This window comes from Ceratotherium simum, chromosome 16 (assembly GCF_057802395.1).
Source record: "Ceratotherium simum simum isolate JZ-2026a chromosome 16, ASM5780239v1, whole genome shotgun sequence".
Classification (NCBI taxonomy): Eukaryota; Metazoa; Chordata; class Mammalia; order Perissodactyla; family Rhinocerotidae; genus Ceratotherium; species Ceratotherium simum.
In genome coordinates, this window is record NC_141915.1 from 45,865,250 (window position 1) to 45,888,197 (window position 22,948).

A 22,948-nucleotide genomic window follows, 5' to 3' on the forward strand; every position below is an offset into this window, starting at 1 on the left:
AAACCTTTTCTTGGGCTATGACTCTGCTCATTGTTGTTTCTCCAGCAGCTAGCACAGGGCTAGCAATCAGTGGTTATCGAATGAGTGAATGAAGAAACAAGCATCTCCTGTGTGCTGGGCACTCAGTGTACTGGTGCTGGCAAGTGGTGGACTTTCTGGGCCCACGTCATTCAACGCTGATGTCAAGTAGTTGGCTTCTGCCTTGCTGGTGGGAGGAATGCCAAAACCAAGCGAGATCCAACCCTGCTCCAGAACCTGGAGGGCTCCGTGGGAGCCCTGCCGGAGTCCCCTTTCAGGGGAAAGGGGACTCCTTGGTGAGGGCTGTGGCCAGGACATCCAGAGATAAGCAAGCAGATGGAAGCCTGTGTCTTCGAGAAGAAGTATCCTGTGTTTTGGCTGCTCAGAGAAAAAGAGAGGGCAGCTTAGCTGAAGCTGACAAATCTTTAAACCCCTTGTAGATATCAGGACTTGGAGAAACAGGAGGCCAAGAAGATGATCTTTGACGCAGCCCCATAGTGGTCAGTAGCCTGCAGAGCACTGGGATCCCAGGACATGCCACACCAAGATGTGTCCCACAGCGCAGTGAGCAGCAGTCACCAGGAGGGACTCGGCTCTGTCAGACCTGCCCAAGCTAGCTATGGAGTGCCAGGGGCTTCGTTGGCCTGGCTGTTAACCATTTTTTAGGGCCGAAGTGTGGATAGTGGGAATCTTTCTGGGGACTGTAGGGGATTTCAGTAGGTGCTCACTTCTGGGCCCTGCAGCCTCTGGACTGACATTTGCCAAGAATCTCTGCCCAGCAGAGATGGAGAGAGCTAAGTGAGCATCTCAGGTCCCTCACCCTCATTGCAGAAATGGGGAATGATTTACCCAAGGCAGGGGTAGTAAACAGGAGAAAAACATTTTGAATTTGTTATTTCCAAAAATAGCACCCAGGTGGACAGCACAGGAAACAATAAAACTTATATTACAGTTTTATAGTGTTTTTATTTGATTACTCATGGTGGGAGAATGTGAATCTTCTTTGCATTTAGGGTCTCTAAATGTCTCAGACCATCTCTGAGCCCAGAGATCCCAAGCGACTTTTTCAAGGTCATTTAGGGAATCAAGAGGTGGGTCTGGACTCCAACATCCTAACTTCCAATCCATTGCTCTGCGCTATGGTGACCTGTTGCATAATACGGAATAACTGGATTGTCTTCCCTTTTATGAAATTTCCATTTGGTCCTTTGCGATCCGCCAGCAGTCCGGTTGCTGGTGAGAGTGATGATGTCTGTCTTCTGGGACGTCCAGTGGACAGATTTTCCCCAGGATTCTGGATACAGCCCCAACTAGCAACAACCCCAACTTTGGGCCAGGGACGCTGACACAGGGGTCACGCAAATGCTAAAACAAGACGTGCAACTGTTTGCGCTCCGCACAGGGCAAAGGGGCCCTGCCTCCCCCTCCCCCAATCTGTGCCCGGGTGGCGGAGCCCTGGGCTCCGCCCCTTCCCCACCAGACCAGGGGAGCGGTTTTCCTAGGCGTGGAAGTAGCGAAAGCTCGGCGGCTAGAATCCTCGGCAGAAAGAAGCGGGATAGAGGGGGTGCCAGCAGCCTGGGTCTGGCCGCCTGGGTCAGCCGCGCGCCCCCGCCCCGCCCCGCCCGGCCTTGCAGCCCACGTCCCGCCACGCCGTGAAGTTTGCGGAAAGTTTTGCAGTCGCTTCCCCGCCCGCGCCAGCCGGGGAGTTGTGACGCAGCGTCTGGGGCTCCAGGCCCGGACAGAGAAGAGAGGGAAGGCGAGGCGGGGAGAGAGAGGGAAACGGAGAGCGAGGGCAAGAGCGCACGCGGGGTCGTCGTCTACCCCGCGGATCCTCCCCTCCCCCTTCCCCTCTCTCTCCCACTGGGCGCTCTCCAGTCTCGGCCCCAGCCCCGCGCCCGCACGCGCCTCCTCCCATCCCACGCTGCCCGCTTCCCTTCCCCTCTGCCCCTCAAACCCTCCTCCTGGGTTCTGCGCTCCTCCCTCTGCACTCCCTCCCCCCGGCCTGCCTCCTTCCCTCCGCCTTCCCTCCTCTCCCCGGGAGGCATCACTTCGTCCCGACCCGGAGGAAGACAAGAGCCCCTCGCGGGCGGTCCTCACAGCCCAGCGTCAGGTCTGCCAACGCGCGCCGCGCCGGTGCGCCCTTGGTCCCCGCGTCCCCGGAGCGCCGCGCCGTGGGCATGGGGCCAGGCCGGCTGGCCCCCGCGTCCTGGCCTCGTCACCTGCTGCGCTGCCTCCTGCTCCTCGGGGGTCTGCACCTCGGCTGCCCCGGCGCCTCTGGGGACGCCGCCGCCGCCCTCCCGGGTAAGGCGCTGCCAACTTGGCCAACTTCGGGGGCCGGGCGGGGGGAGCGCCGGAGATCGGGCCTCTCTCGATTTTTCCCTCCCCTTTTTATTTTTTTTCCAGGAGCGCGCGCGCGCGCGCGCGTGAGTGTGTGTGTGAGACTGGGCTTTTAAAATCGTCTCTGCTTTTCGGAAAGCGGGGGAGGAGAGGGGAGGAGCGCGCCTGGAGGTGGGGGAGGATCTGAGTGGAACCAGATGTGGCGGGCGGCGGGGGAGGGGAGCCCGGGGGTCTCGAGCCGCCTGGGAGGAAGAGGGCGGGGTCCGGGAGGACCCTCGCGCCTGCCCTCCCGGACCACCCGGCGCCGGCCCTGCCCTTGGCCCCGGGACCTGCAGGGCGCGCCCAGGGGAACCAGAGGCACCGGCCAGGAGTCCCCAGGCCGGTCTCCTTGCTCTGCCCCAGGACTGATGCGTTATTACTGTTTTCGAATTATTCGTAAGGGCTTGTTCGCCCTTCCTGGCATCTTGAGCTGTGTGTATTTTCTTTTCCACACTTGGTCTCCAAGGACAGCTTGTGGCGTGCAGCATCCGCACCGCTTGAATGTAGCTCTGTGGGGCAGTTTTGTGCCACCAGGATGCAGCGACAGGCTGGGCACCGTGTGTGGGTGTGGGTGTGGTGTGATGTGAGCGGCCCTGACCACACTGGCACCCCTCCAGAGTGGACAGATCTTGGGCGGCAAAAGAGCTGCTAAAGATGCAAAAACCCAACCAACAGAAAACAAAAAACCGAAGCTGTGCCTTATCTTTCTGCTGCTCTTTCAAAGGGTGACAGTGAAGTGTGGGGACAGACAGACGCCTCACCAAGAATCTGAGAGCTAAAGGAGCTTTGCAGGAGTCAAAGCTGGAATGGCCAGGGAGTGTAATTATTACAGCCCAGTGCTGGGCCCAGCGGGTCTTGCTTTGTGTTTAATTTGGGGATGGGGGTGAGCGAAAGAGGACAGTCAATGCAGTGTTGGCAGTTTTGTGCAAAGCTCAGACAGCCCCCTGGAGGGTCTGGGGCCTGTAGCCATGGCCAGTGCTTGCTGGGTTGGCCCGTCCGGTTGACGTAGGCGACCAAGACACGTATCTGCCCCGATTGTGCTGATGGGAGAAGTGGGGGCCAGGGTGACCCATATTCACACCCAGCAGAGCCCCCTGATGAATTCCAGACCCACCTGCAAACACAAACCAGGCAGTAACTCCCTCCCCACTGCAGGTCAAGGCACAGGCTGTCCCCTGCTGGCCTCACTCCTGCCTGTCTTGCTCCTCTGTGAAGAACTCAGAAGGCAGGCAGGGTGGGAGGGGTGGAGGAAGATGGCCATTCCAAGAGCCCTAGAGCACATTTTAAAGCCAGGCCCTGGGAGAGTCGTGGCCAGAGTGCTGACTCAGCCTTTTCCCCCATGGAGCTTTTGACAGAGGGAGCTGGAAATGCCTGGTGAGAGGCCCGGTCAGGGAGGATGCCTGCAGTGCCCCCTCTGCCTCCTCAGCTCCTCCTGGCTTTCCTCGCACCCCCTCAGGCTGTCTCTCTGGATTTGTAGCCCCCACAGCCCTGCGGGGGCCCCTTCCTAGTGGCATTGCATTGGTCACCCCTGAAGAAGCTTAGGTGTGGGTGGGGAGGAAGCTGGTGGGGGGGTGGCCTGGTCTCCACAGCAGCAGTGGAGCAGAGGACGGCGAGGTTGTTGCAGGTACTGTCCCAGAATGCTCCTCCTGTAGGCTGAATTCCTTCCTCATGCCCTTGTCCCTGAATGAATGATGGTCACCGCGAAAATTTACCAGCACCAGGATCCGAATGGCCCCAGGAAATGCTTGTGGGAGATAGGATTTGGCTTGGCAGGCCAGCGCTGCTGGGATGAAACTTACCCTGGGGAGGGGGGGTGCGTGTGGGTGGTATCCTGACCACCAGTAGGGGAGCCCTGTGGATGAGAGGATGGGGCACTGCAGCGCCCCTTGGGGGCGGCAGGGCAGCAGCACCTTCTTGGTGGGGGATGGCAGAGTCCATTTTTTCTCTAGCTCTGTGGAGTGCCCACAAAGCCTGTGGCTGGAAGACCTCTTTGTTAGTTGCCGTATTGATGCGTTTTTTGTAGCATTCACCGCTCAAAGCTGAGCAAAATACTCTGGGAGAAGGGAAGGTAGGGAAGAGTGTAAGATGTATCTTCAGAGAAAAGAAAATTTTGTTACAGACAGAAAAACTGGGTGGGGCAAAGGGTCATGGAGGATCTCTGGAGGGAGCTGGGTGGGACCAGGCTTTGCAGAGGCAGGGAGGGGAGCAGAGAGGGTGAGACCAGGAAGGTGGGCTGGGCTGTTCTGGGGATCATGTGGAAACTTGCTGGGCTGGGGTAGAGAGTTCCTGAGTGGGGTGGAGGAGAGGCTCAAGTGGAAAAGGAAGCTGGCCACGTGCCTGAGAGGCCAAAATGGGAGAGTGAATTGCTGGCTGGCAAACCCTGGAGAACCTCTTGGGGGTTCCGAGCAGAGGAATGAGGTGCAGATTGGAAAGAGGATTGCTGGGCCCCCCAGGGATCAGGCATCCAGGTCGAGGAGTGAGGAGACCTTGGGAAATCTTCTTTTGGGGACCGACTCTGCCATCTAAAGGACTGGGAGGGAGGCATTCCTTTTGAAAGGCATCAGGTACTTGCTTCTACAGCCAGAGTCCGCCAGACAGATCGCCTGCCCTTCTGGCCCAGCTCTGGTGAGTCACGGAATTCAGAGCCGCCCTCTTCTCACCACAAAACTCAATCTTCCTTGCTCCAACCCGCTTGCGTTCTGTGAGCTGCCAGGGCCAGGGTGGTGCCCAGCTGAGCTGTGGTTGGTGCTGGGATCAGACCTTCCTCCGGGTTCACCTGGACAAGATAAGGGTGCAGGCAGGGGCAGAGGAAGCCTGGGTCTTGGTCTCCATTTACTCACGCTTGAGAAGTCTTGGCTTTCTTATGCTTGCATGGTATGGTGTTGGGGCCGATGAGATGATTTCAGAAGTACCCTGAAATTCTCAGAAGAGTATTCATTTGGATTCACTACTAATTTAAGCATTAAGTAGGAGCCCTGTTCCACCCTGCGGAGGGACGAAGTGATAACAGCAATGGCTGCCACTATCCATGTGTTGGGCGCCCGGCCAAGAGCTTTACAGACAATGGCTCTTCTGCGTCTCACAACCTGGGAGGGTATTATCACCCATTTTACACACTGCAGTCAACAGAGTAGAGATGTTAAGTCATTTGCTCAAGACCACACCACCATGCCACTAGAGAGTGGTAAAAGTGAGATTCGAACCCAGGTGTGGCTGCTGAGCCTGGACACTTCAGTACCAGACCACACTGCATCTCCGTAAAATTAAGCACTGCGAGGGTATGTGTTAGGAAAGGTTAGAAAATTCAGCTCTATGGGTTTTTCCCCATAGCTCCAAGCCCCCCAGAACATCCTGTTGATGTGCCCTCCTGAGAGGAACCCTAGGAAGAGGGTAGCGTGGGCACTTGTCTCTCCCCCCAGTCCCACTGGGCCCAAGAGGCAGGGACGGAGTACCCCTCAGTGTCCTCAGGATATCTGAGGTGTCCGCTTCCAGGAGGCATCAATAAGTGAGTGACCGAAGGGGCCCCAGCCCAGCACCGCAGCTTCCCTGAGGCCAGGGATTCATGTTCGTTTGGTCAGTCAGTGGATGTTGACTGAGTCCTCGTAGTGCTGAGAGCAGGGATGACTGTGGCTTGTCTTCTGAGCCCACCTCCCCCTGCACCTCCAATGGGGGTCCCTGGACTTTGAGGGTCTGAACATAGCTAATAGGAAGTGTCTCTTCCTGTTTAGTCGTTCCTGGGACGGGGAGGGGCCGCTTTCCCATGGCTGGATCCTATAAATCTGGGTGGGGTGGGCCATGGGAGTAGTGACGCACCTCTTGGAACTCACCCTGGGCTGCAGATCCTAGTTGCTCCTCAGCTAGGGTTTGTGTCAGTAAACAGACTGGGTGAAGGCCGTGGAGTGGCATCAGCCAGCTCCAGCCCCTTAGGAGACAGATTGGGTTGCCCCCCACCTTACTTCACACACGGCCGGACGTGGAACTCCAGTGGTTAGACCCTTTCCTGCCCTTCCCCCTCTTCTTTGTACCTCTCTGGCTGGGCTCCTGCTCTCTGCCTCACCTCAGCCCTCCCCCTGCCCCCCCACTTCAGTTCCTCTAACTCTGCATTCTGCCCCCCACTGCTCTGGTTGTGTTGCTAGATGATGGCTATGAAACTTCCTCTCCTTCCCAGGTCAGTAGGCCACCCACACCTCCCCCCCGTTCTCCTCCTCAGCATGCTCTGCTCTGTCCTCCCTGAACCTTCACTCCTTCCCCCCGCTCCAGGCTTTTCACACACCATTCCCTGTGCCTGGGATCCCGTCCTCTCTTCTTCCCTGGCTGCCACTGCCCCTTCTTTGAAAACTCAGGATCCTGAGAAGGATGCTGAAGGGTCCTGGTCACTGCCTCTTGGGCTGAGGGGAGGCAAGCAGCCGGACGTCGCACACAAGGATAACCCCCGGAACGGAGAGGCGCCCCTCTTTTTATCTCTTCCTCCAGGGTCACCTCCAAGAGAACATGATGGGAAGCTGCTGTGGTGCGCTTGGAGCTCCTAGAGGCAAAAACAAGAAGCCAGTCTCCCAGGCTTTCCCAACGTCCTCAGAGAGTGTTTGGAAGGGCAGGCGGATGTGGTGCTCCCCAGTGTAGACTTGGTGCTCCCCAAGACTTAGGCGGGAGTGTGGTATGGCGGGAATGTTCCTGCCTCCTCTCAGTCCTCTGGAAATGTAAATTGGGACAGCATCGGTGGGCCTGTAATTAATGCCACTCACCAGCTATGTGACCTTGGGCAGAGACTCCAGTTTCTTCATTTATAAAATGTGAAAAATAAGATAATACTCCCTCGTAGGGGTACTGTAAGAATTACACAGGGGCCGGCCCCGTGGCTTAGCGGTTTAGTGCGCGCGCTCTGCTACTGGCGGCCCGGGTTTGGATCCCGGGCGCACACCAACGCACCGCTTCTCCGGCCATGCTGAGGCCGCGTCCCACATACAGCAAATGTAAGGATGTTCAACTATGACATACAACTATCTACTGGGGCTTTGGGGAAAAAAAGGAGGAGGACTAGCAATAGATGTTAGCTCAGAGCCGGTCTTCTTCAGCAAAAAAAGAGGAGGATTAGCACGGATGTTAGTTCAGGGCTGATCTTCCTCACAAAAAAAAAAAAAAAGAATTACACAGAAATGAGATGATATATGTATGAGATACATGCCTCGTACAATGCCGGACAGAGTCATTTCTTAGCAAATAATATTAAGTTATTGCTATTTTTATTATTATTAGGACAAGAAAACATGAATATCAAGGGACTTAAATATGAAAAAACATAGTCCTCAACATACAAAGTCCTAACTACAGCCACTTTTTTTAAAAAATCAAAGCCAAGTCTAAACCCATCACTTCTTGGTGACACTTTGCTAACTACTCTTAAGTGCCTAAAAGTAACCATACTTTTCCTGAAAGTAAATTTAAATCCTAAAAAAAAAAATACCCATCTTCAATTGTCATTACTCCTCAAACTCCTCCACTTACTACCTTCCCTCCTCACTCTTCTTCATCGTGAAGCTTCTCAAGCTAACCTTTGCTGAGGGGCTGAGGAGTCTCCTGCGACTCGGGACTTCCAGTGTGTAAAGGCAGACAGTCCCAGGCAAGCCAGGTGGTTGGTCGTCCTCCCTCTGCTTGCTGGTCACCCAGTCACTGCAGCCTGCTGCCTCCCAATGGTCATGGTAGTTAGGCTCCCTAATCACTAAATTCAGTGACCCTCCTCAGGCCTCACTTTGCAGCTTGGGTGTTATCGATAGCCTCAGTTTTAACGCGTGCTCAGCGGAAAACAGATCATAAGGAAGTAAAATGTAAAAAATTGGAAGTCCTCCCTCCCCTCAACCCACACCTGAGCAGTAACCACTGTCAAGTCTGTAGGGTAATCTTCTGTTTTTTATGCATATGCACACACACACACAAAAAACTCCCTTTACACAAATAGGACCACTTTTTATACTGTATGATAACAATAAAATTATTTTATTTTATAATATTCTTGGAGATCTTTCCATGACAGGCTGCAAAGCTGCCTCATTCTTTTTTTTTTTTTTTTTTGTGAGGAAGATCAGCCCTGAGCTAACATCCATGCTAATCCTCCTCTTTTTGCTGAGGAAGACTGGCTCTGAGCTAACATCTATTGCCAATCCTCCTCCTTTCCCCCCACCCAAAGCCCCAGTAGATAGTTGTATGTCATAGTTGCACATCCTTCTAGTTGCTGTATGTGGGACGCGGCCTCAGCATGGCCGGAGAAGCGGTGTGTCGGTGCGCGCCCCGGATCCGAACCCCGGGCCGCCAGTAGCAGAGTGTGCGCACTTAACCGCTAAGCCACGGGGCCGGCCCCTGCCACATTCTTAATGGTACTCAATATTCCATTGTAAGGACGTACTGTCTTTTTTTTTTAAAAAAAACTGCTTCACTATGGATGGACACTTTTTGAAAATTCTCCCTTCCTGTGGCCTTTGTGGTGCAGTTTGCATCTGTGTTCTCTGCCTCCTGTCTTCCCCTCCATCCTTAGTCCAGAGCCGACAGTGCTGCCACATTTGTGATCCTAAAGAGTAGCTTTAATCGACAAGAGAACAAAGTCTAAACTTTCTGAATTGAGAATTTGAGGCTGTCCGTCGTCAGGTTCCAGCCTCTCTCTTCAACCCCTTGGGCAAGTCAGACTGAGCTATGTGTCGTCGCCCACAGATGCCCCAAGTTCTGCCCAGCGAAGTCTCTGCCCATGCTTTTCTCTCTGCCAGGAGCACCTGTTTCCACAGGTCTGTCTCTGAGTCCAAGCTCATACCTGAGGCCTTTGAGTTGCCCTCAGCTGGAAGAAGCCTTTCTCTCCAGACTCCTCTTGCATTTCATCATTGCCACCCGCCTGGTGGAGCCACTTCCTCCCTTCCTGGGCTGTAAGCACCTCTGGGCTGGGCCTTTTTATCCTTTCTCAGGTTCCAGCCCAGTGCCTTAGACACAGTATTATTTAGTAAGTATTTACTGAAACAAACAAAAGAGCAGACAAGTGTTTCAAAGAGCTTATACTTGACATATAACATTGTATTAGTTTAAGGTGTACAGCATAATGATTTGATATATGTATATATTATGAAATGATTGCCACAATAAGTTTAGTCAACATCCATCACCTCACATAGTTACAAAAATGTTTTTTCTTGTGATGAGATTTTTTTTTTTGTAGTAGAAAGGTAATAAGGAGAGTTATCCTTCCAGAGTTCTAGATGATGTCACAGTCATGAGAAACATATGGCATTGAATTAAACAGAAAAAGTCCAATGGCCTGGAATAAATTCCAGAAGTAGACTTAAACTGTGATAAGAACTTAATGTGGGCCGGCCCTGTGGCTTGGTGGTTAAGTGCGCGCGCTGCGATGCTGGTGGCCCGGGTTCGGATCCCGGGTGCGCATCGAGGCACCACTTCTCCGTTCATCCTGAGGCCGAGTCCCACATACAGCAACTAGAAGGATGTGCAGCTATGACATACAACTATCTACTGGGGCTTTGGGGGGAAAAAAAATAAAATCTTTAAAAAAAGAAAAAAAGAACTTAATGTGAGACAAAGCATAAGAAACACACTAATGGGAAAAGGAACCTTTACTTTGAAATGTCATTGGACAACCTGATTATAATTCAAAACTTTAATTTCAATTTATAGCTGATGAAACGAGGAAATTCTCATGGCAAGCTGTCACATAGAAAGTGCAAAGATCACTAGAAATTCAATAAATTAACTTTCTTTAAATATGTAATTAAACTAGTAAAAACAGAACGCTTAATCTTGGCAGAGCTGTGAGAAAACCAATATGTATGAGTGGAGCACCGGAAATTGCTTCAGTTTTTCAGGATTCAGTCTTGCAGACAATATGTAACAGACTAGATATGTAAGACTTCATATCCCTTGACCTCATAATTCCACTTTTGGGAATTTATAAGGCATTAATCCCAAAGGGAAAAAAATGTTCATAGAAGTGCAGTTTATAGTAGCAAAACAAATTGGAAACCATCTAAATGCCCGACAGTAAGAGTATGGCTAAGGAAGAAACTGAGGTATCTTAACATGACAGATAATTTAGCTCTAAGTGACAGATATACAGCTAATGTCAGTACATGGAAATATGTCTAAGAAGGAAAGTTCTCATGACCACAAGGCAGTCTTCCAAAGTAACATGCACACCCCGGTAACAGTTAAGTGAAGATGCATGCCTCATCACTGACGTTGATTTATTCATTCATTTGGTTAACCGTTTTGTTTTCATTTTTGTTTTTGTTTTCCTGAGCACTGACAATGTGCTAGGCATGGTATTTAGTGCTGAGGACACAGCACATGGTGAACAGGCCAGGTGTGGATCCTGCCTCCATGAAGCTTGTATTTTGAGAACAATCCCCCCAAAATGTAAAGCAATGTAAACAGAGTAAAATGTTCACTGATTTCATTTTAGGTGCAATTTTTAAGTTCATTAAAAGAAAGATGGAAGCAACAGTCTGCTCTGAAATCTCACACATAGGGTCGGGAACCTGTCTGACCGCAGAGAGAACAACCCTGAGTCAGACCATCCTGGTCAAGTAGGAATTCAACAGGAAACAGCCTTGCAGTCAATCTTGGTCCCCGAGGAAAAGATTTTCTGGTATAAACCCATAGATGCTTAACCTCATTTCTTTTTTTTTTTTTTAAATAATTTTATTTATTTATTTATTTTCCCCCAAAGCCCCAGTAGATAGTTGTATGTCATAGCTGCACATCCTTCTAGTTGCTGTATGTGGGACACGGCCTCAGCATGGCCAGAGAAGTGGTGCGTCGGTGCGCGCCCGGGATCTGAACCCGGGCCGCCAGCAGCGGAGCATGTGCACTTAACCGCTAAGCCACGGGGCCGGCCCTTAACCTTGTTTCTGAAGGGTCTGAGGATATGAGAGCATTGGTGGTTTGGAAAGAGCTTGGGAGCACTGTTTATAATAGCGAAAACAAAAATTAAAATGCACATCAAAAGAAATATGGATAAATAAATTACAGAGTATAGACATGCAATGAAATATAATGCAGCAGTGACCTAATGAACCTCAGCTATGTGCATCAACATGGGTGAGTCTTAGAGACATACTGTTGAATGGGGAAAAATCCCAGAGCACTACATTGGTATTATACTCTTTCTCAAACCACTGGAAAGTAGGAAGAAGTAATGCAGTGAGCACCCATATACTCTTCACCCAGAAGCACCAACTGTTAACATTTTGGCATATTTGCTTTACCTCACTCTGTGTGTGGGTGTGGGGGTGTGTGCATGTTTCTGTGTGGTGAAGCTTTGAGGCAGTTGTAGATGTGACATTTCACACCTAAATACTTCACCATGTATCAACTAAAAACAGACATTCTCCAATATAATACCAGAATCACATTCAAGAAATATAACAGTATAGTAATGTTTTCTAATATGCCATCCATGTTTGGATTTCTCCTGTTGTCCCAATAATGTCCTTTACAGCTAGTTTTTTTTTTTTTTTTTTTTGGTGAGGAAGATCAGCCCTGAGCTAACATCCATGCCAATCCTGTTTTTTTTTTTTTGCTGAGGAAGACTGGCCCTGGGCTAACATCCATGCCCATGTTCCTCCGCTTTATATGGAATGCCGCCACGGCGTGGCCTGACAAGTGGTGCATTAGTGCGCACCCAGGACCTGAACCTGGGCCGCCAGCGGCGGAACGCGCGCACTTAACCGCTATGCCACGGGCCGGCCCCCTTTACAGCTGTTTTTCAAATCCAGGATTCAATTTGGTGTCATGTCTCTTCAATCTCCTTGAATCTAGAATAGTTGCTTGGCCTTTTTGTCTTTTAAGGTATTGCATTTTTGATGACTCCAGATCAGTCGTTTTGTAGAATGTTGGCAGACTAAATTTGTCTGATTGTTTAATCATTTAATTCATGTTAAACATGTTTGGAAAGAAAACTTCATGGGGGATGTTGTGTCCTTCCCACTGTATCACATTAAGTTGGCTTGTTCCCTTACTGGTGATGTGAATTTTGATCACGTGGTTTAGATGGTGTCCCCCAGATCTCTGCACTAAAAAACATACCTTTTCCTCTTTGTATTTAGTAATCTAAGGAACCTAAACTATATTCTTAAAAAAGCAAAGTTGTTCATAGCAGCACTATTCATAATAGCCCAAAACGGAAAACTAGCCCCAAACTGAAAAATACCCGAGTGCCCATCAACAATAGAAGGGATAAACTGTGGTATCTGCACACAATGGAATATTACACAGCAGTGAGAATGAACAGTCTACAAGTACACGCAACAGTGTGGATGGAGCTCACAAACCTTGAGCCGGATGCAAGGGAGTTCATACTGTATGATCCCATCTGTATAAAATACACAAAAAGAGGCAAAACTGATCTGTGCTATTTGAAATCATGAGAGTGGTTACCCTTAGTAGGTTATTACCCTTGTGACCAGAGTGGGTCCCAAATAAAATTTAAAAAGAACAACAAACAGGGGAGCAATATCTGTAATGGGTACGGTGAGAAGCTCATATAAGCCAATGAGAAAAAACACAGGAACCTCCAGTAGCTTACCTAAGATGGTAATAGATAAGACAATAAAGCCTTTCAAAGAAGGAATACCAGTGTTTAATAAGCCTATGGAAAATGTTTGTAATCACTAGTAATTAAAGAAAAAATCAAGATACGATTTTCACCTCGCACAGTAGTGCCAACAAAGATTGATGTAACAATATGTTCAACATTATTTATAATTAAGAAAAATCTCTTGACAACATGAAGACCAGAAATAGCTAGGGAATGAGTAAATGAAAAGCAGTATATCACATCACGAAATAGCATACAGCCATTAAAATGGTTTAAAAAAATTTTTTTAAAGACAGAAAAATCCTTTTGCTGAAATATAAGTACAAAAACAAGATTAAAAAACGTTTGTATGGATGTGTGGCTGTATATATATATTATGTATATATAATAAATTGTATTTTGGATAAACAGATAAAATTGGTAGAAAAATCACACCAAAATTTAACATGTTACATATATATCATAGTCTGCTATACTATGTTATATATTGTTTAACAGGGGTGATTATAGCTAAGGCTTTTTTTCTTCCTTTAAACATGTCTGTAATTTTCAGCAATGGGGTAGCAGGGAGCAATTTTAATTCCCTTCCAACCACGTGATTCCAGCAGCGCGCTCTCTTCACTCTGGTCACGTAAGTGGGCCAAGCCTGCAGCACGTGACTCCACGGAGCCAATCAGGTCTGGCGGGGAGGGCGGGCCTTTCCCGGCGCCCCGGGCGAGAAGGGAGTCCTTCAGGGCTGAGGTGGGCCCAACCGAGACAGCCTGGCTGGGAAGCGGAGAGTGAAACGTGGATGTGGGGTGGGCCGCTGCAGGCGCTGAGAGCCTGGTTGCGGTTTTCCCGGGCTGCTCCACGGCTGCCCCTCCCGTCGTTTTTTTAAAGGACCAGTTGGAGTTGGGCTTGCCCCACTTGCGGACGGTGCAAACCCTCAGCGGGTTTTCTGCAGATGCAGTCGGTTCGCACAAGCAAGAGCTGGTTCGCGGGTGTAGGCACCCGCCTCGCAGCTCTTTCCATTAACAGCCCCCCAAATGCGAGCCTCTTGATCTTGCCGGGTGAGGACTGAAACGCTGTAATACAAATTTGCATTTAGAGATCAGCAGGGTACACAATTCTATAAGCGGTGAATGACAAGTGCAGATCAGAAAGGCGCCGTGAGTTAGAGGGTAGGCTTTCAGAACCCTTCCTGCTTTTTAAAAACTTTATTACGTTTCTATATAACGTTGTTTGTGCAACAAATGAGAAATGGTGACCACACGAATATTTACTGAGCACATAAAGTCTGCGAGGGTCAGTATTAGGCAATTCCACATACACTACATTTTTAATCCTCACATTCCTCCATTTCACAGGTAAGGAAATTGAGCCAGAGACGCTGAGAGCCAGGATCACATATCTAGTGTGTGACAGAGCAAGGGATGCAATCCAGGTCTGTTTGGTTCCCTGCATGGCCTTCTTTAATTTTATAAATAAATAGGTATTCATTATAATATAATAAACATTTGTGAACCCACCCCCTAATCCAAGACAGAGAACGTTACAATACTTATATCTACGCGTGTGCTTCTCCTCTGCCTCCCTGTTCCCCCCACCCAATGTCTCCATCCCTTTTAAAAATTTTAATTCTTGGAGTATAAGTACAGAAAAGTGAACACATCAATGTTCAGCTCAATGAATTTTCACAAACTGAACACACCCAGGTAACCAATGCTCAGATCCAGCAAATAAGAACATTATCAGTATTCCAAGTGTCTTTAAACATTTTCCATAGGCTTATTAGACATGGGTATTTCTTCTTTGTGAATTCTCTCTTCACATCCTTGATCATCTTCTCTTCAGGTCTTAGCACCTTAAAATGATCTGGGTCTCTGTATTTTTCTCATTGGCCTATATGAGCTTCTTGCCATATTTGGGAGAAATATCTTTCCCCTGTTCACTGTTCATTTAAAAGTTTTTATTTGGGGAGTATCTTTTTTATCCTTCCCCTTCCACAGACTTGGCCTTTTTAATAAGGTTTATAAAGCCCTTTGGGTTAGACTGGATTCTCTCCTTCATGGGAAGGCCCATGTTCACCGCCTTGTACGCCCCTCCGTTTTCTGTTTGACTAGCCCTCCTTCCTTCCCTCAGCCCAGAGCAGCCCATCTGAACTTGTGGGGAGCTTCAGTTAGTGAACTTGAATGAGCCTGCAAAAAGACAATGTTCCATATGTATTCTTTCAGGATAAGAATACATTTTTGTGATTGTACAAAATGATACCTATTCATAGTATACAATTCAAATACAGAAAAAGTTACAAAAAAAGAAAAATTACCTGAAATTTCATCATAAGAAACAGCCACTTTTAACATTTTGGAGAATATCTTTCCAAATTATGTCTTGTCTCCTCTCCCTCCTCCCTGTATAAAACTTGACAGAGACGTTTTCATGTTGATCTGTAACATTCTTTTTTCATGTGCTGTGTCATCAATGTATTTCCACCCAACGCTTCCATTGGCTGTGTAAGATTGCATTGTACAGATGTACCATAACTCACCCCTTGTTGGACATTCAGATCATTTCTCATTTTCACTGCTATAGATGCCTCTGTATGCATCTTGGCACACTAGACTCCTCGCTCAGGCTTGCAGACTGATGGGGATCCTGACTTGGGTTGGGAAAGTGGCTTTACCTGCGTCAACATAACGCTTCTGAACTCACTCAGCTTCCTTGTTGTCAGGGATCTCTGCTCCTTGGCACCAGGATTGGTTGGTTGGTCTCACCCATCTGTAGGCTCTCCCAGGAAGCATCTCTTTTGGTTTATTCCTTCACCCTCCCTTTCCAGATGGGCTGAGTTCAGCGTAGAAGTCACGTAGGGTTAAATTTGAAACAAAGGACAGACACATATTCTCTATCTCCTTTTAATTACCAAACATGTTAATTGTAGAATGCAAACAGAAGAAAATAAAAATCACCAGCTATCCCATAAATCAGTGATAACCACTGTTAACACTCAGGCATATACAGTGCTTCTGAAATTCAGGTGTGCCTCAGAGTCGCCTGGGAATCCTGTTTACAATCCAGATATTCCTTCCTCCTGAGATCTAATGCAGTAGGTCTGCTGCAGGGCCTGGGCACTTGCGTTCTAAACAAGCTCCCGTGCTGATCTGGACGCCCAAGTTTAAGAACAAGAATGCAAAAATGTCTTTTCAGACTTTACTTAATTTAAAATAAAATAGAAATGAAGTCATAGTATACATTCAGTTTTCTTTTTCAGTTAGAATATGAACCTCGATTCATGTTTAAATACTCTTTTATAAATGAATTTCTCTTATTTGCATAGTATTCCGTTACATGAGTATATTTCAGTTTACTCAGTCAACATCATACTGTTGGACATTAATTTCCCCCATCATTGCTATTATAAATAATGCTGTGTAGCTAAGTCTTTGCATAGATTCTTAATTATTTCCTTAAGTTAAATTCCTAAGAAGTGAATTCTGGGGTCAAAGGGTTTGTGCTTTTGAATGCTGTTCATATATGTTGCCAAATTCTCCTCCAGAAAGGTTGCTCCCCTGGAGCTACTATTACTGTGAACACACTTTGTGTGGTGCAGGTGAGGCCTTCCCATCCAGGATCTAACCAGTCCTGCCAACCACTCGGCAGGAAGCACCAGGCACGGCTCCTGGCGCATATGCTGGGTAACTGTTACACGCAGTAAACATGAGGATATTTTCTCCCACTGAACAGATGAGGACGCTGAGGGATGAAGAGGTCAAATGACTAGTTCAAGAGCAGGAATTCAAACCCAGCCTTGTATCCAGAGCCTGAGCTCTCTTAACCACGCCACTATTAGTATCAAGGACAGAGGAACAGTGATGGTTGTGAGGGCAGTACTTTTTTTACATGGTCCTAAAAATGTATGGAAGAAATCAGGAAAAGGGAGTGAAAGGATGGGGAAAGAAGGAATTTGGAGGGACCAGTGCAGACATTCCTTAGTAGGTCGAGTGGTGTGTTATTGTAGGTCTGGGTGACGTCACGGTGGTGGTGGTGGTAGTGGGGTGTTGTCCGTATGACCCTTTGTGGCTGTCACCAAACACTGAACACAAAGTTGGGTTCTGCGGGAAATAGAGAGAGGTTTGGTTCCTTCAAAGATCTTAAGATGCCCCCTGTGTCTCCCTTCTCTCAGTTTTATTTACTCTGGAAACATTATAATAATATGATAGAAAGTTACACATAATCCCAAACTCCTGGCACAACAAATAATTTCATGTTTCCGTTATTTGCTTCTATTCATTGTCCATACGTAGACTAGTTTTTAAGGAGGATAGCATTTAGAGGATGTTAAACCCTTACCCATAGGACATGGGGCAGCTTGCCTTTCCACCTCAGTTCAACACGCATGTATGGAGCACCTGTTGTATGCCCCGCACAGGGGAGACGAATGGATAAGACACAGCTCCTGCTCTCAAGGAACTGTTTAATGGGAGAGACAGACCCTAAAAAAATCATGTCAGTATTCCTGTGGATGTCTCCCTGTAGATCTCCCCAGGAGCCTATGGAGAGGCAGGGAGGGTATTTTGTAATTCAGTTTACAGGTGAGAAAAGAGAGTCCCCTAAGGTCATTTGGATTGTAATGGCAGAATCAGAACCTGAACTCCTGGGCTGGATCTGGGGTCTCAGCCTGCACTGGCCCACGCCTTTCCTCCTCTCAGTCTTGTGGGTTAGGGGCCCCACTGCCGCGTGACTGCCTGGGGCCCAGCGAGGAGGGTCCCATGCAGACTCTGTCCTCCTCCTCCTGTCCCAGCATCCACCAGCTCAAGTGGCACGGGCGCCACCCGGCCTTGCACTCTCCCTTCCAGCTGCGTGTTTTGTGGCCTCATTTTGCCTTCCGACTGCCCTTGGCGTTTATTTCTGCAGAACCAGAAGGTGGCGAGGAGAGCAGCACACCCCGGGCTGCCCTGACTCCCCCAGAAATCCCCCCACTTTCCTCTGACACACTGTCCACTGCCTCTTCTCCTTGCACCTCCCTTCCCGGCACACCTGAGGGGGGTGTGCAAAAGTTCAGAGGCCACAAAGGATGGTTGCCAGGGCACCCATGGGAAGTGGGGGGAGGACTCCACATCTGGACTGTGGATTTATTTTTCTTTTAATTCTTCTGAAGAGCAGCTTGAACACTCGAGTCCTTGGCCTCATTTCCTCTTACCGTTTCCTCTCATCCAGATTGCAGTGTCTGCTCAGCCTGGTTCCCAGGCTCTCTGCTGTGAAACAAACAGATTCTCGGGCTCACGGCCCCAGTCAGGGCAGAGGCTCTTGCTTAAATATCAAAAAGCAATAGCGGCCTTCTGCTCCTGAGTGCTTACCAGGTACAGATCGTCTTCAAGTGCTTTCTCGATTAATCCTCCCAGAAGCCCAGGAGAAGGGTCTTGTTAGTGTCCTCTCCCAGGTGAGGCTGGCAGAAGTGAGGCAGCCAGTCCCAGGGCCCAAGCAGGGATTTGAACCTGGCGGGGGGAGAGGGGGGGTCCAGGTTCCAGAGCCGCCCTCCTAACCCCTCCACAGTGTGCCTCCGGAGAAGGTAGGGTAAGGCCTCATCGGCCTGTCATTGCAGAAGTCACAAGTGTTTGATCTTGGGCATGTAGCTTTACGGAGATCCTGAAGGTTCCCAAGCAAAAAAGAGTCTAAATTCACTTGACGAAAGAGTGCGATGCTTTGCTTTTAGAACCAAACACATCCTTAAGTGTGGCCACATCAGAAGGTCAGAGAATTGCCAGTGAGTAGAGCAAAAGCCTGTTATGACACGTGTCATGATTTCTCAGAATGACATTGTGCTGTGTTTCAGACACATCTCATGAAAGGAATGCAGCGTGTCACAGGGAAATTGTGGTTGCAGGGCAGTGGATCCTAATTTGGAGGACCCCCCGCCCCACTTTTATTTCAGTTTTGAAATAGTCATAGCCCTCTGGTCATTCTTAATAGAGACCAGGATACTAAAGAATGTTTCTCCACGCTGATAAAAACAGTGGTGCCAGCATAGTAATACAAGGCTGTTCTCATTCCACTTCAGTTTTGGGATGGGGGTGCAAAAGAGATGGGTAGGGACTAGCAAGCCGCTGAGCCCTCTCCCAGGTGGGCAGCTCCACCCAGAAACTGGATCTGGCTCCCTGCAGGCACACTGGCTCAGGGTTGTCAGGCCTCCCAGTGTTTCCAAGAGAAGCTGGAAGTCCATATTTTTATGTGAAATCTCTTCAGTTTTAAATGTTGGCTCACTTTTCTTTCACACACTGTGAAGGCCAAATACGACTTAACCTGTGGGTTATCAGTTTTCAAGTACCTCCAATAGTTACTGAGTTCAGCTCTGGAACCAGTCTTCCTGGCCTCCCATCCCAGCTCTGCCCTTTATTAATTGTGTTATCAAGATGTCTGATCTCTCAGTTATATAATACCTCAGTTTCCTCATCTGTCAAATGGAGACAGGAATTTTACCTACTTCCGTGGGTGGCTATGAGGATTAACGAGAGGATTGTTAAGGAGAAAGCCTTGGAACCCAGTGCCTGGTGCTAAGGACGTGATACACATTAATTTGTACCATAATTTGTGTCTCTTTCCATAAGTGACCATATGTCCTAGTTTGCCTGGGGCAGTCCTGGTTCAAGCTTGTTGTACTGGTGTAATTATTACGAATTCCCCTTTTTGTTCTCAATATGAGACAATAAATTATAAGGTCAACTTTTATAAGCAAATACAAGACTTCAACAAGTTTTAATCCTAATGAAAAGGTCATGGTTGTATTGTTTGAGTTATCCTTAGACAAGTCACCTAACCCTTCCGTGTTTGTTTCCACATTCTAAAGGACTGACAAGATGAATTCTAAGATCCCTCAGTTCATTTTCATTCTGTCATTTGACAGATATTTATCGTGAGTCCAGACTATCCAGGCAAACCCCCAGGGCATGGAGAGACCAAGGACAGAACCTGGGCCCTCAAGGGGCACTGGGCCAATGCGGACCTCCTACCCAGGGGGATGGGAATCCCTACCCTTTTTTCTGCGTTATTTGAAGGACCATTACCTAGAAATTATTCATAAAATGTTTCTTGTGAATCGTTTATATTTGAAACCTCAATTTCTCACAAACAAATCATTACATTTCAGTGTAACTCTCTACACATTTCTTTTTTGTGAGTATCTACGTTTTAAAAAATATTTATTTCACTATGAAAAATTGGAAAATACAGAAAGGCCCAAAGGAGATTCTTTATTTATTTCTGTTGACTTTGCAGTGAGCAGGGGGCTTCTCATATTTTAGCCTTAGGTTAGCACTGCCCCCCCCCGCCCCCCCGCCGCCAGCCACTTTGTCAAAACTAAATTTTAAAAAAATGCTGTCTCTAAATTTGCCTCCTAATAAGTTCTCTCGCTCATTCATTTATTCATCCTCAGTCAACCAGGTATGGAGCACCTAAGCTGGTGCTGTGGCTGGGGCCCCAGAAGGCTCTTCTGTCAGTGCTTTTATGAAATAATCTACTCACGACTCCCTCCCACAGATAGATAAAACACGTGTGGCTCAGCAGAGGTTCGGGACCTGCTTTGATGAGTGGGTGGGCACTGCCGTCGGTGTGGGATCACTGGAGCGGGCAGGTGGTTTCCGCGCCTCCGCATGGCTGTACCCCCCGCACCCCACAACGCCCGCTCCCTTCCAATGGCAAACGCAGAGCTCGGCCCAGCTCGGCCCGATTCCTGAATTCCGCCCTTCGCGGCCTGGTCAGTGAGGAGGGATTGTACTGGCCCAGAAAACCACTTCCTGCCGCGACCGGAGCCGGCCGTTATTGTGCAAGTTGCCCCCCGGGGAAGGAAGTGGCTTTGGTCTGTTTATTTTGGCTGCGGGGTAGCCGACGGCGCCGGGGGCCGCGGGCCGCGCAGACCCGGGGTTGCAGAGCTGGGCTGGGAGCCCGGCCGACCTCGGGGCCTCGGAGGAGGCTCCGCGCCCAAACGCCCCGGGGCGCGGCGGAGACGGGGCATCGGGAAGGGGGGCGGCACATCGCGGAGGGAGGACGCGGAGGGAAGGCTCACGGCGGGGACGGGCACAGTGATGGGAGGGCGCCCCGCGGGCGCGGGCGCGTCGCCGAGGTGGGGGTGCACTGGGGAGAGGCGTGCCGCGGAGGAGGGGCGCCGTGGAGGGAGGGCACGCCGCATGGACTGGGCGGCCCGGCGCGAGGGGAGGGCGCATGGCCTAGGAGGGTGCGCACCGCGGAGTGAGGGCGCGTAGCCGAGGAGGGGGCGCGCCGCGGTGGCAGGGCGTGTGGCGGAGGTGGGCGTGCACCGCGGGGGGAGGGCTCGTGGCCGAGGAGGGGGCGCACCGAACGGGGGGCGCGTGGCCGAGGTGAGCGTCCACCCCGGGGGAGGGCGCATAGCCAAGGAGGGGGCGCACCGCGGGGGGTGGGGGACACGTGGCCGAGGTGGGCGTGCACCGCGGAGGGGGCTCAGCGATCCTGTAAGCCCCAGAACTCCGAGGACGCGTGGGTCCCAGCATCTCAAGTCTTGTAGGTGGGGGTGAGGGAGGAAGGGGTCAAGGTGTGCCCGCACCTGGGATGCTCCGGTGAGGAAGAGACGAGGGGAAAGGGCAGGGGAGCGAGGCCGCGGGAGTGGCCCGGGAGCAGACGGTGCCCGGTCCGACCATCCGGCCTGTCGGAGTTCGGCGGCTGCCCTCCATCCTGCAAGATGGAGCCTGGGAAAGGACAGGCGGAAAAACTGTGATGCTGTTTTCTGAAGACAAAAGCCAGCAGGGGATGAGATCAAACGCCATTAAATCCCCAGGGAAGAGGCTAGGGCGAGTGAGGATTTGCATTCCCAGAGAGCCCCAGGGGTCGGCCTCACCTGGGGGACCCGGGGGACCCGCGCGGACGGTGGAAGTTGCTTTTCCGAATTTACACGAATTCCCACTCCCCACCACCTTCTCATCTCCTCCTTGTCTTGCATTTATTACGTGGAGGTAACAAGCTCACTTCTTAACCCATTCCCTGCCAGGGTTTGCTTTAACATCTACTTAGAACAACAGCATATCACATTTTGCAGCATATACGTTTTAAGCGGGGAGAAAAGTATGTCTAGAAATGAATGATAGAGGAAGCTCACCGCGGCTGGAGAGACAGTACACACAAGCATGCTTGTGACAGCGACGGAGCCTCGATGGGGCCGTGTGTTCGATTTAGTCACACGCAACGAACGGCGAGCAGTTGGTCCTGGCTGGAATGGGGGAGGCCGTTGGGGAGGAGGGAGGAGCGTGTGAAAAGCCTGGAGGGTGGAGGGTAGAGGGAAGCCCACATTAGCTCAGGATTTTGGTGGATACTGCACAGCTGGACAGTATTGGGCCTCCGTGTCACGTGACTCCCTCATCGCTATGAAAGGGATGCCCCGCCCCCCATCCAGGTCCAGGGTGCGTGCATGGACATGTACAGAGGTTCTACCAGAGGGTGGTGCAGGGTGGGGTGCCAGGTCCCCAGGGTTGGCCCCTCTGCAGGGCGGGGCTGACAGCTTCTGCTGACTCGGACATTTCCAGGCCTGGCCTCAGGGCCAAGTGGCTCATTGAAAACAGCTGCTCCTCTTGGCTCTCGGCCCTGCTCTCCCTGGGATGACCCCTCGCCTCTGCGTGGCCTGGGGAGGGGGACCGACTGCAGTGAGGCTCAGCGGCTGGAGTCCACCCTGGAGGACCAAATCTGGCCAGCTCCCAGGGCTCACCAGCTGGCCCTTGGTCCCCAGCTCTCTAGCAGCTGAGCCGGGCTGCCCGCTGGGCCCCCAGTCTTTGCTCCTGCTGTTCCCCCAACTTGGAACTCCCTCCTCATCCTTGTCTGTGTTTGAGCCATTAAGGGCTTTGTTCGACATGCCCCTCATTCTGCTGGTCTTTGTTGCGAGTCTGCTGCGTGCCAAGCACTGTGCTAGAATTAACTTCCCCTCAGCTTCCTTCAGCATGATGTCTTCAGCTTGTAATGGAGAGCAGCCGTCTCCTT

General features: G+C 50.1%; 1 protein-coding gene and 1 long non-coding RNA gene across 6 annotated transcripts in view; one reads left to right on the top strand and one right to left on the bottom strand.

The window, feature by feature from the left end:
• Nucleotides 1–1,494: 1,494 nt before the first annotated feature.
• MRC2 (mannose receptor C-type 2) overlaps nucleotides 1,495–22,948 on the top strand; it is a 52,712-nt gene continuing 31,258 nt past the window's right edge. For 3 of the 5 annotated variants that reach the window (XM_004432625.3, XM_087441361.1, XM_087441360.1), the window contains exon 1: nucleotides 1,496–2,319. In XM_004432625.3, the coding sequence (XP_004432682.1) occupies nucleotides 2,196–2,319 (124 nt within the window). In that variant the 5' untranslated portion in view covers nucleotides 1,496–2,195. Of the gene's footprint in view, nucleotides 2,320–22,948 lie in introns of all 5 variants that reach the window. The other 2 variants (XM_087441359.1, XM_014789143.2) reach the window with 2 other exon arrangements.
• LOC147915052 (uncharacterized) lies at nucleotides 12,106–22,303 on the bottom strand. Its single transcript, XR_015554748.1, has 3 exons — nucleotides 22,077–22,303; nucleotides 21,528–21,669; nucleotides 12,106–14,043 (listed from the first exon to the last, which is right to left on the bottom strand). It is a non-coding gene; the product is annotated as an uncharacterized LOC147915052 (long non-coding RNA).